This window comes from Lagopus muta, chromosome 7, assembly GCF_023343835.1.
Source record: "Lagopus muta isolate bLagMut1 chromosome 7, bLagMut1 primary, whole genome shotgun sequence".
NCBI lineage: Eukaryota > Metazoa > Chordata > Aves > Galliformes > Phasianidae > Lagopus > Lagopus muta.
The window spans coordinates 37250566-37263563 of record NC_064439.1 but is presented as its reverse complement, the minus strand read 5'-3'; the positions used below and the strand labels follow the sequence as shown (position 1 = coordinate 37263563).

General features: G+C 34.9%; 1 protein-coding gene across 4 annotated transcripts in view; it reads left to right on the top strand.

The window, feature by feature from the left end:
* Positions 1-12998, top strand: part of TOP2B (DNA topoisomerase II beta) — a 57902-nt gene that overhangs the window by 28704 nt on the left and 16200 nt on the right. For all 4 annotated transcript variants that reach the window (XM_048951362.1, XM_048951361.1, XM_048951364.1 and 1 more), the window contains exons 9-20: positions 3-104; positions 201-338; positions 1478-1616; positions 3067-3224; positions 3930-4055; positions 5033-5143; positions 5247-5352; positions 5570-5679; positions 8715-8807; positions 8903-9017; positions 11027-11148; positions 11959-12107. In XM_048951362.1, coding sequence (XP_048807319.1) covers positions 3-104; positions 201-338; positions 1478-1616; positions 3067-3224; positions 3930-4055; positions 5033-5143; positions 5247-5352; positions 5570-5679; positions 8715-8807; positions 8903-9017; positions 11027-11148; positions 11959-12107 — 1469 coding nt within the window. The remainder of the gene's footprint in view (positions 1-2; positions 105-200; positions 339-1477; positions 1617-3066; positions 3225-3929; positions 4056-5032; positions 5144-5246; positions 5353-5569; positions 5680-8714; positions 8808-8902; positions 9018-11026; positions 11149-11958; positions 12108-12998) is intronic.

Below are 12998 nucleotides of genomic sequence, written 5' to 3'. Positions count from 1 at the left end.
AGGGTGGTAGGCATGTTGATTACGTGGTGGATCAGGTTGTGGGCAAACTGATAGAAGTGGTAAAAAAGAAGAATAAAGCTGGAGTTTCAGTGAAACCATTTCAGGCAAGTAATTGTACAAAAATGTTATATGTACAAATGTGTTGGTAAAGACAAAGATGGTAGTTTTGTTAAATGAATTGGTTTCTATGTTTTCAACAGGTGAAGAATCATATATGGGTTTTTGTTAATTGCTTGATTGAAAACCCATCTTTTGATTCCCAGACAAAGGAAAACATGACATTGCAGCCTAAAAGTTTTGGGTCCAAGTGCCAGCTATCTGAGAAATTTTTTAAAGCAGTAAGTAAAGCTTCTTTCTTTCTTTTTTTTTTCTTTTTTTTTTTTTAGCAAAGCAAGAATTGACATACTGGATCTTCATACAGTCTACTGCTACACGTGTGCTATATAGCAGAAGATTAGTTGGTATATTATGGTACTCCAGTGATAAAAGCATACTGTGAAAATAGGATGGAGAAACTTTTGTTTGTTCTCTGGCTTTTATAATAGTAGCAGTGAATGTATATTGGTCCAAAAGGTCTAAAAGTGAGTTTCAACTGAAAAGCTGATTTTTTGCAGATTCCAATATTTATTCTGTTAAAATGAATTTGAGACTTTTAGTAAGGAAAATGATGTTCCTGCTAGTACTCTGGACATTTGAACTTACCTCATTGTTTTGTATTCCTCTAATTGTTTGTTACTAGTGACACTCTTACAGAACTTACAGGAAAAATAACAGTCTTTTATTCTCCAGATTTTAATATATATGTTGCATTTCTATAGGTGTGTTTAGTTTACAGTATTTCTGGTATTCCTGGATGTTTGAACATTGAACTCCAGAGGTGTTAAATGTGCAGAAGAAACTCTTAACTAATGAGTTCTGTGTTGTGGTGGATAGTGAAAAGCCAAAGCTAATTTTATTTTGCTCCTTTTCTTTTGATGTGAAATAAACTTAAAGCAGTTTTTGCTATATTCCCTCTTTGCTGTAGGTGTATTTACTAAAGCGTGATCAGTGGTTGTTTTAATAATGGGTGAATTCTTAAATGCTTTTGCATCTTCCAACCATTTTCAGAATTTCCAAAGAAACTTTGAATAGCCATATTACTTACTATAAGGTTACTTTTTGCTGCAAAATGTAGGAAGCAGATGCTTAGTACCTATAGTGTTTCAGCACATCAACCACACAACATAGGACAACTTCTTACTAAGTCTTGGTGAGATTTTCTTCCTTTCTTACCATCAATTATACAAGGGCGAGGAGAGAAGCTGGGAAAGTGTTGTGCTTTGGTTTTGTTTGATTGATGTGCTAGACAGTAAGGTGTGTATTAATCTTTAATTGTTGCAATTTTTAAAATGTAAAGGATCAGCTTAAAGTTGAGAGATAAGAATCTACCATGTGAGGTTTACTTTTCTCATCCACAGTTTTAATCTGTTGCTTATAGGCCTCTAACTGTGGTATCATAGAGAGTATTTTGAATTGGGTCAAATTTAAGGCACAGACTCAGCTGAACAAAAAATGCTCATCTGTGAAACACAGTAAAATCAAAGGCATTCCAAAACTGGATGATGCTAATGATGCAGGTAAGACCACTTATTTTTACTATCTTTTGTTTTTCAGATTTTCTCACAGATATCAGTTTTAAACTTGACTTTATTTCTTATGTGTATATTATATTTTTTAATAAAAAATCTTTATAGTTCTTAAACTAGTTTTCTAAACCTCCAAGTGTAGAATTAAAACATGACGATGAGTTTTATATTAGGAATGCCATCTTTTTTCTGCTAGAGAAATGGCATAGCTGAACAAAAATATTAACGTAGTTACATATTGAAAGCATGAATTTTCAAGTTGTGGTTCCAAAACCAGAAACAACAGACATCAAAAACTTGGATACCTTTTGCTCAGGTATTTCTCTATTGCTTAGTTGTTCATAGCTGAGGAGCAGGAACTTTGCATTTCTTAGGGAGTCTTACCAGGTATTGATTTACTGAAGGTCTAGAACATATTAAATTTCTCATAGCAAAGGCATTTCACATTCAGGAGTGAGCACACAAGAAAACAAGAGAGACGTTCAGTTTCTAAATAAGGTGACTCTGAAACGCTGCATATACTGGCAGAAGAGTATATATATGTAGTAGTATATATATATATATTTATATATATATATATAGTAGTATATATACTGGCAGAAGAATATATATATATATATATATATATATATATATATATATATTCTGTTTTGAACCCACTTTGTTGGTGGCATCATAACTATATCTTTTGACACAGTGTGAATACATATATAATTTAGATTAAATTAAGGCATATGTCTGATTTAAATGACCAAAGATCATGAATGTAAGTTCTGTACAATTGGAAGTGGTGAGTTGTTTTTTTACAAAGTTTTATAGACTCAGAATTGCACTAACAATAAATACTTATTTCTGAGATGTATAATAAGCTGCAGTGTTCTGATTTCTTGCCAAACTCCAAACTTTTTTTTATAGTTTCCTGGCTTTTGCCTCCTCAGAATTAAATAATAAAAATAAAAAAATAGGTAGTTTGAAATTGCCTCTGCAAACATAGTGTGAGGAAGGGGCAAATGCAGGAGGTGAAATAAGTCCCACATATAACTCAGATATGCATAATGTATGTGTGTGAGTAATTTTCAGATAGTTTGTGAAATAGTAAAGGTACAGAAGCATTCTGGTTGTAATTGTTGTATTGTTTGTTACTGCAAATTTTGTGTGCGCAGATTTGTTGGGACCACTACATAAAGACATGCCATTGCATTTCAATTTCCTCCTTGTCCCGGAGTGCTCTTTAGTGTATTGCTAAGGACAGAGATACTCCTTCTTGTAGTATAATTTTAGTAGTATGGGAGGTCATCCTTAAAATAGAAAATAATTTAAATGATCTAGCATGCAGTTTAGGAATAGTAGTCACAAGTAGCTCAATTGTATTCCTATTATTTGAATCGAACACTGAGCTTTCTATTTTTCTGCTTTGCTTCTACTCCTTCCTGAACTACAGGTGGCAAACATTCCTTGGACTGCACACTAATATTAACAGAAGGAGACTCTGCCAAATCTTTAGCTGTCTCTGGCTTAGGTGTTATTGGTCGAGACAGATACGGAGTATTCCCACTCAGGGGTAAAATTCTCAATGTTCGAGAAGCTTCTCACAAGCAGGTAAGAAGTCTTGTCAATTCATGTTAGCTGAGGTGTGGATGTATTGTGATTATTATTTCTAAGGTTACATTGTTGCATTTTCATTTTTTATTTTTTCATGAAAATTTTTTGGCCAGGATTTTGTAAAGGACCAATTCCTTTGAAGTCTGTGGTAAAATTCTGAGCTGGAATTACTAAATGAGTACTGAGATGATAAGCTTTTTTTTTTCCCCCTCACAAATGCAGGAGGATTCTGCTATGACTAACACCTTACATGAACACTTAAAGAAATGATAACTATATTCTCTCAATTGACAATTGATTTCATTGACGTCCAACATGAGAGAGTAGCACTATTAATCATTTGGTTCTGTTGCCCTCCGTATTTTTTCTTTCTAAAGAGTTTTGTTGCAGATCCCTAAAGAAATTATGGAAAGAGAAGGCAGCTTCGTGAGATGACTTTTTGTTAATATCCACATTTCTCTCTGCCTTCTGAACTCAAAGTGTTGGACTGTGGAGGACAAAGGTAGTGGTATAGCCTCAAGGGATGTACAGAAGAAATATTTGTGTGTGTGAGAGCTGCAAAGGCTTAGGGATAAAGAGGTTATGATTTTGAGGTTAGAGGTGCTTAGATAAAATAGCTATAAAGCCTATATTAAAAAAGATTGCGATATATCTGAATTTCTGCTTTTTGTATTAACCACAAAAGGTAACTTTTTCATGCAGATCATGGAAAATGCAGAAATCAACAACATCATCAAAATCGTTGGACTGCAATACAAGAAAAGCTATGAAGATCCGGAATCTCTAAAAAGTCTGAGATATGGAAAAATTATGATAATGACAGATCAGGTTAGTCTGAATTTCACAGGTTTTAATAGACAGGGCTTCTTAAAATGTGTTCTGCTGCAGTCTTGTAGGCTCCATTTTTGTGCGTTATAACCTGAAACTGTCTTACAACAATATGGATGTATTCAGAGGATACATCCCTAGTGTGAGATTTCTTTTAGGGAATAATTTATCTATATGTTGTTTTTGTTACTCCAAATGAACAACTGAACTTTGCTGCACAGTGGCAGAGGAACCAAATACAAATAATAAGTAATTCAATAATATAAACATGTATAAATAGGAATGGTTTTGATCAATGAAAAGTATGTTGAAAGTACTTACAAAATTGAACAGTAGATGAAGTTATAATGCTAGGTAGTCTGGGAGAGGTAAGAATGAAACAGTTATTTTTGTGTATTCTCATGAAGTGAGAATTGTTCTGATTGTTTGTCTATTGTTCTGATTTGTAAAAGTCTAGTTATCCTGTGCTTCAGATAATTATGAATGCTTTATTTGTGTTTTTTTGTTTCTGTTTTGTTTTTATTTTGTTTTGTTTTCCTGAAGTGGTCAAACTATCAAACATTTTATCACTAATGAGAAGTGTGGGCTAGGCTTGTTTTTTTTTCCACAGATTCAGCTCTGTGCTGTCCAGGAAAGCTGTCTAGTTCTCAGATAAGACATGTAATAGGCAAAGAACCCTGCGAGTCGTAGCTGTGCACGTGGCTTGGAAGAGCTAATTGTTAGCTAAAGGACCATGCTGTTCATAAGTGCCTATTTTACACAAAGGTTTAGTTCAGAATCCAAATTAAACCTCATTATTCCCTTGTTTGTTTTCTGTCAGCAAATACTGTTTGGTGTATCCTGGCCAGTGTGATCTGTTTATCCTTGCAACTAGAATTTTTCATTCATTGGCCCTCTTGTTTTTGTCTTGTGGTGAGTGTGGCTTTGTGGGATCTGACATTTTACAAGATCACTTCATATTTTCATGTCTGATTTAGGATCAGGATGGATCTCACATAAAAGGCTTGTTGATCAATTTTATTCATCACAATTGGCCATCACTGTTGAAACATGGTTTTCTTGAGGAATTCATCACTCCTATTGTAAAGGTATGGGTTCTGTTAATGAAATTTTATTTTTTATATACAGTGCAACAGAAAAGTTGATTTTGTTTTTTTTTGTTTTGTTTTGTTTTGATTTTTTTTTTTAAAGGCAAGCAAAAATAAGCAAGAACTTTCATTCTATAGTATTCCTGAGTTTGACGAGTGGAAGAAACACATGGAAAATCATAAAGCATGGAAGATAAAATATTACAAAGGTTTGTTTAAAAATAAATATGTTAACCTGATGGATCTAAAAATACATAATAAATCAATGTTACAAAGTTTTATTTGTAGCTGTATTCATGGCAGAAGATACCTGCTTCTGTCGTTATATTATTTAAGGGATAAAATGTTACAGCTTAAATATACAAAGAGTAAAATATTAAAACTTAAATTCTGAGTGTGGAGTAACTGCTGCTTTTTATTGTACAGGTTTGGGTACCAGCACTGCTAAAGAAGCAAAAGAGTATTTTGCTGACATGGAAAGACATCGAATTTTATTTCGATATGTTGGTCCTGAAGATGATGCTGCCATTACACTGGTGAGAACTTACAAAAGTAATTCTCTATGATATGATTTATTTTCCAGTGTTCACTGAAAATGGCACATGAGGAAGTCTTACCAGTTTTTCTTGCCATAACTGAAAAAAAAATACTTTTGCAAGAGAAAAAAAAATTTGGAAAATATTTCAAATTTTGGAATGAGAGCCTTTATCCATGCTAGAAAATTAATGCTGCCTTCGATCACTTTCATGTGGTGTGAAGAGCAAGGAACGCTACATTCAGAGTTGCTTTTAGAGCAGAACACACAAAAGAGTGCTCTGAGAAAGGCAATAGAGCTCAGACAAGTAGTCTCATAGCTGCTTAGGGAGGACTGATTTTTGTTGCTGAGTAAATAAGATCAGATGATGATTTATTCTTTGAGTGTGCTGTGTGTTTATTCACATGCACATTTGAATGCCTTGCACATTTGAATCTGAAATCTTTTAGTTAGTTGTTTTGAGATGTTGTAGGCACAACAGACAGACTGAGTCAATGCACAAGGAAATTGTGTTTCATGGAACTCAAGGAAAGACAAATGACACAGTGTCTGGAATGAAACTGTTTTCACCTTTCATGTACTTTAATTTTCTATTTTAGTTTTAGATGATATTAAAAAGAGAAAAGGTGTAAGAATGGAAATGAAAATTGGGAAAATACTCATTCAGAAATCATATATATGTATATAATCTTATATATATAATGGAAGTTATATAACAGCATTTTCTTTATATTGTGGATCCAGTAAATAGTATGTTTTTATTAACAGAAAATGTAAGTAAACAGTAGGTGTCTGCTCTGAAGGAAAAAACCTGATGTATCAAAGGTTATTTGTACCTGTCACTTTACTTCTCTCCATGATGCACTGAAATATAATTCATTGTAGTGATCTATCTCAGAAAAGCGTTTGATGGGAAGGAATCTGTATGTTTGCATATCCATTACAGAATCACAGAAATGTAGAGGTTGGAGGGACCTCTGAAAATCATCTACTCTTAAACTCCCTGCTAAAGCAGGTTCCCTACAGTGAATTGCAGAGGAAAGCACCTAGTTTTGAATATCTCTACAGAAAGTGACTTCACAACCTCTCTGGGCAGCCTGTTCCAGTGCTCTGATGCTCTCGGAGTTTAACTTTCTTTTCTCATGTTGTACAGAGCTCCCTGTGTCCCAGTTTGTGTCCATTACCCCCTTGCTGGGTAGCAGTGAAAAGAGGCTGTCCCCATCCACTCTGCAGCCATTCTTTAGGTATTTATAAGCATTGCTAAGATCCCCTCTCAGTCTTCTCTTCTGCAGTCTGAACAGTCCCAGATCTATAAGCATTTCCTCATACAGGAGGCCCTTAATCATCTTTGTGGCCCTCTACTGAACTCTCTCTGGGACTTACCTTAAACCTGTTCCTGAAGGGACTCCGAACAACTGATTAAAAATCTGAGTTCTGTTTCCGCAAATGGACTTAGACATACACCAGAATTATCATTCAATGGGTATTTCAAGGAAATACAGCAGAATTCAGTTGCAATTAAAGTCATGAAGATTGGAGTCATTTTTGATGCCAGTCTTAGCCCTAGAGGCAGATTCTGTTCCTACTAAGAATTCTTTGTAGTACCTTCGTTTTTAGGACTTGCTTTCATTGTTCATCAGTGCTATTTCCAAGTGCTTACACACCATTATAGAGGATCTAGTCAGAGATCCAGTGGTGTCTTGTTGGTCTGTAGGGAGGCAGCAAGTTGCTCAGTGACTTCTCATTGACATGCACAGCTGCAGTTGGGCAGAGGGGTACCCATTAGTCCTTGGGGTTTTATCCTCTCCATTGCATCCTTTCTGTTAGCGGAGCAACAGCTGGTTGCCAGGGGCACTCCTGCCTACCCCAGTTACCAGGGGCATCGTGTTCTGTTTGTGCCGTAGCAGTTGGGGTACACACATCTTGCTCATCAGGAGGAACAACACGTGCATCCTCTTACTGCTGCGCTCATGGTAATCAACCATTAACTCCAAAAGCTTGTCAAGCAGGTTATATCTCAGCTGGGTGCCACTGAGCAAGCTTTGAGCCAAAAATTGGTCACAATCTGACATCATAAATTGTTGAGCTTTGCTCACAAAGGCAGTCAAGCTGAAGCTGAACAGGGTGATATTGCTTTATCCTTTTCTCTTATGCAGGAGAGTGCTTGAAATCAGGACATGATGGTATTTCTATCTTTTACTCCATAATAAAAAAAGTAGTACTTCAATAACTCACAAAATTTTACCAAATTAGTTACTTAAACTACCTTTTCAGTTTTTATGCATTCTTCTTTTATTTCTTTTGGAGAAGAAACTCACTGGATGGGAAATCTACTTCTGTAACAGAACAATCTTTCAGAACATTTCTGTGTTATTTTATAATTCTAAGTTGTTGTTTTAAAGTGATGCCTTGTGTTCATAAAGACCAAGGCTCTCAGTCAGCTAGCCTAAATTCTCATTTAGCCTTTATAAAATGTCAATTTTGTTAAGTTGTCAATTTCCTATGAGGACTTGTTCTAGCCACTCAGGAACAACTACAAGTTACTGACATTCTGTAGCTGACAGGGTAAATGGAGAAGACAAGAGGAAAGGAGTATCTTTTCTGTCAGACAATTCTGTTGATCATAAACTAAATGATGAGCCCAACCTTAAAATTGTTTACAGAACAATTTCAGCGCCTCTGAACTTCTACATGAAAGTACAGCTCTGTTATGAAGAGTGGAATCAGAATTTTTCTGAGAGGAATAAGATTTTTCCAACTGTGTGCATATTTTCAAAGTAATATGAATTTTAGTGTTGGTCAGTGAGAGTGATGTCAGTTAGAAAAACCTTCTGCAGCAGTATCTAATAGGCCATGAGCCTGCACTGCTGCGGGCTCATGTAAATGTAAGCATTAGTTATATGGTTTATCTTATCTATTTAAATGCCGAATACTTGATCAGAGAGTGTGCAGTATATATAAAATTATGGCTAAAGTAACTAATGTTTATACAAACATCTCTATGCTTACAATGTAATAAAACTGGAATTTTTTCAGGCCTTCAGTAAAAAGAAGATCGATGATCGAAAAGAATGGTTGACAAACTTCATGGAGGACAGGCGACAGCGTCGGCTACATGGCCTTCCTGAGGTGAGTCCTAAATAATAGTAATAAATCTAGTGGATGAGATTTAAATGTAACGTGGTGTTTGTATGGAGTGAACAATGGGTGTGGTTTTTTTTCAGCAATTTTTATATGGTACAGCGACAAAACATTTGACCTACAATGACTTCATTAACAAGGAGTTGATCCTCTTCTCAAATTCAGACAATGAAAGATCTATTCCCTCCCTTGTTGATGGTAAGCTGACAATTTATTATGATTTGTTGGAATATTCCATTTTATTGTTTTTTAAACTTGTGATTTTTTTTGAAAGCCAGCATATTCAGATAGAGAATAGAAGACTTCTGTGGGTTTTTTTTGTTATCATTTATATGCTAAGTAGTTGCAACAATTCTTCTGTGAAGAAGTTTAAACTGATGCTTTGTAGCCTTTTAGCTTAACCAGAACTCTAGCCCAGACATTACAAGTGCTTTGCTTCTACTTGTACAGTCAGAAAAAGCAAGTCTTCTAAGTGCTTATGATAATTACAATTCAAGTTGTCATCTGAATGTAGATAAAAATGAAAGGATGAAATGTTTCCTCCCATCATGTAGCACAAGCACTCTTTTAGTGCTTACTGATCCTTCCTGCAATCATCCTATGGTTCTTCTAAATCAGATTTACTAACTCTTCCTTTGCAATAGCATGAGTATGAAAAGAAACAGCTTTTACTATGCAGAGTGTGCTTCATGTAAAGGTATCTGCAGACAGTATGAACAAAAATTTCTGCCTATATCATTGACAGTATAAATATGCTTACTAAGATATGGTAAAAAGGCCTTGAGGTTTCATAGAACAAAACAAAACAAACCAAAAAAAGGCATTTATCTCCAATTTCTCATACACTTTATATAGCAGAGGTATTCAGCCTTCTTGATACTGCAAGCTCACACCAAAATGTCTAATGCTGCAAGAACATTTATCTGTACAGAAATGTAAGAAAACTAGAAGGGAACCTATATGTATATATATATAAATTTAGCCATATATATATATATGAGAGAAATACATTTATTATATTAGAGACATATAAATAACATGTATACATAATGTAATTTCTGTGTGTATGTGTATATATATATATCTAACATTAAACATATAATTGCTATTAATGTAATTGTCAGCTTTGAGTGTAATTTTGCTTACTGATCATGGGCCTGTGAACTGCTCAGAAGGTCATACTCTAGCAGTAATTTTTGTTCTTCAATATCACAGGTAGTTGACAAGGTAGTTTATTGGCAAATCTCAAAAAAAAATACAGAAAAAGAACATTTTGAACATCTCTTTACAGTTTTCAGTTACAGCTTTCTTATTTCTTGGTGATTCTCCTGTGTGAAGGAAATCCTCCGACTCTGTTACTTCCATTATATGTTTTCTAGAAAATATGATGCAGACCCATTATTAAAAAAACAATTAACTTTATGTATCTAAATGAAGTAGAGATTGAAGTCATGTTCTTTTTTCAATTTTTGCTCTTACTTAGGTTAGTAATGGTAATGTATAGCAATATTTTAGTGCATTTTAGTGGCATATGTGAGTTAAAACAATGAATAGATGAATAAGCATGTTTTGGTTATCAGTTACAGATGACATGCAGAAAAGTTCTATGCTCTCTTTCACAAAGGTGGTGTGGTTAAAGTATACATCAAGTGTACCTAGATGGTAAAGATCAGATCAAAGAGAATGGCTTCCTTTTTAAAACATTGGAAGATTTAGAAGGGACACAAATAGCATGTATTTTTGGTTTAACACAAAAAGTTAAATTTCAGAGTTCTTTAAAATAAGTGTAAGCTACAATTACAGTTGTCACTGCTAGATTTGTGTTAATTCTTAGGAAAAAGATTTTGCTCGCTATATTGGAAAGAAACAACTCTTGACTTGCAGAGGTACATTTAGAATAAAGTTGTACTTATTAGAATAGTGTTGTGCACTACTGGCTTAAAGGGTTAAGTTTCCACTCTTCAGGTAACTTTTTCTGTTAAAGCATTCATTCCTGTTATTATTTCTGTTATTTTAAAATAACTGAAAAGAATGTTGTTTCGTTAATATTACAGTATGCATTTATTTCCCCTTAAAGTTTAAACTTCTTTCAAGAGTTTAGAAATGAGAAAAAAGCAAAATCAGGTGGTTTTTTTTGTTGTTGTTGTTGGTTTTTTTTAAAACCAATGCTTTTTTATGTGTTGAAAATGGAATCTTCTTCTTATTAGGTTTAAAACCAGGGCAGCGCAAAGTGTTGTTCACTTGCTTTAAGAGAAATGATAAACGTGAAGTAAAGGTTGCTCAGCTGGCTGGTTCTGTTGCTGAGATGTCAGCTTATCACCATGGAGAGGTGAGTATGAAGAGTAAGAAGTTGTGAGAATTTGTAGCCTGTGTAAAATGTTTACTGTATTAAAATTCCGAATCTTTTGACTCAATCTACTAATTACAGATTTAATTTTAAAGAGTTTGAGCTAAGCAGTGTATAGTTTAAAAAGAAAATATAGTCCTTGTGCAAACAGGTCCGTGTGCACGGTGGTATTACCAAGTAGTTGATGGATTAAGGAGAAATGGTAAGTAATTACTTAGTAAGCTTCTTCCAGATTCTCAATCATAGTAATTATGTATTATGGAAATTTTTGGTGTCGAACAAGAAATAGAGTCTTTTAAGGTAAGAAGGAGACAGTGTTCTCCAAATCCTGCTGCAATATTGAAACAATGGTTATTTCTATCTCTTGTTTGTTTATGTTTATCTGGAATATCAACATGAGTTGCCATATTCATTCTCTCACCATACTTTCATCTTTCCCATTGAATGCAGTGAGTAGCAGTTTGTGCAAAGAGAAAGCAGATGCAGTCAGTTTTTGCCCCTTTAATTACTCCAGAGAAGTGCTTTAAAAAAATTGAGAAAGCTTTGGGTTTTCCTAAGAATAGAATATAAAGATGTTTAATTCAGGGAGGCAATGTGGCTATGAAAGAGGGAGCATTGTGCTTTGCCAGTAGCTCTAGTAAGAGGCTTACTGTATTTCTTTCTTGACCATTTCTTTGAAATTGAAGTCAGGTTAGTCACAGAATTCCTGGGCATTAAAAAGCTATATTATTAACTGATTAGGAAAGAGTGTGCTTCTAATGTTTATTTTTATGAATATGTATTTTCTTGCAGCAAGCACTAATGATGACCATTGTCAACTTGGCTCAGAACTTCGTTGGAAGTAACAATGTTAATCTTCTACAACCTATTGGTCAGTTTGGTACCAGGCTTCATGGTGGAAAGGATGCTGCCAGCCCTCGCTATATTTTCACTATGCTAAGGTAACCATATGCTTTTGAAAAGCTTTATTACCAAAGTAATCCTTTCACAACACTAAAGGGTTGTTTTTTGTTTTTTTTTTTGGTATGTGAAAGGAATAGGAGAGGATTAATATATTTTGGTGTCATCTGCAAATTTACTGAGGGGTGCTGTCAGTGCTTCCACATCATCAATAACAATATTGAAAAAGACAGGCCCCAATGTTGACCACTGGGTATCACCACCCATGGCTGGTTGCCAGATGGATTTATCTCCATTCATCACCACTCTTAGGTCCCAGCCATCCAGCCAATTCTTTACCCAGGTAACAAGTGTAACAGGCAGCCAGCTTATCAAGGAGAATACTGCAGGAGACAGCATCAAAGGCCTTGATGAAGTCTAGGTAGACTACGTCAACACCTTTCCATCATCAGCCAGGTGTGTTACCTGGTCATAGGAGGTGATGAGGTTGGCCAGGCAGCACCTGCTTTTCGTGAGCCCATGCTGTCTGGGCCTGATCCCCCAGCTGTCCCACACGTGCTGTGTGATCTCCCTCAAGATGATTTGCTCGGTAACCTTTCCTGGCACTGAAGCTAGGCTGACAGGCCTGTCATCACATTCAATTTAATGTGCAGTGTGAAAATGTATTTCTTACTGTAATTTCTAGAATTTTCTATATTGTTTCTCTTATTCTCTAATTTGTTTAATGTTTAGCCTAAAATTTCATACAAAGCTTACAGTTAACAGAAAATAAGCTATGCATAGTACTGGGATTTATTCACTTTCTCATATATGTTTTTTTTGTGTAGCAACTTAGTTCTGTACATTCTTCTTTTCATGAGGCTCTGGAAATTGTGTTCACCCAGGACAATATCCTAGATGCGCAAAATAAGTCCCCACTAAAACCTCTTAGT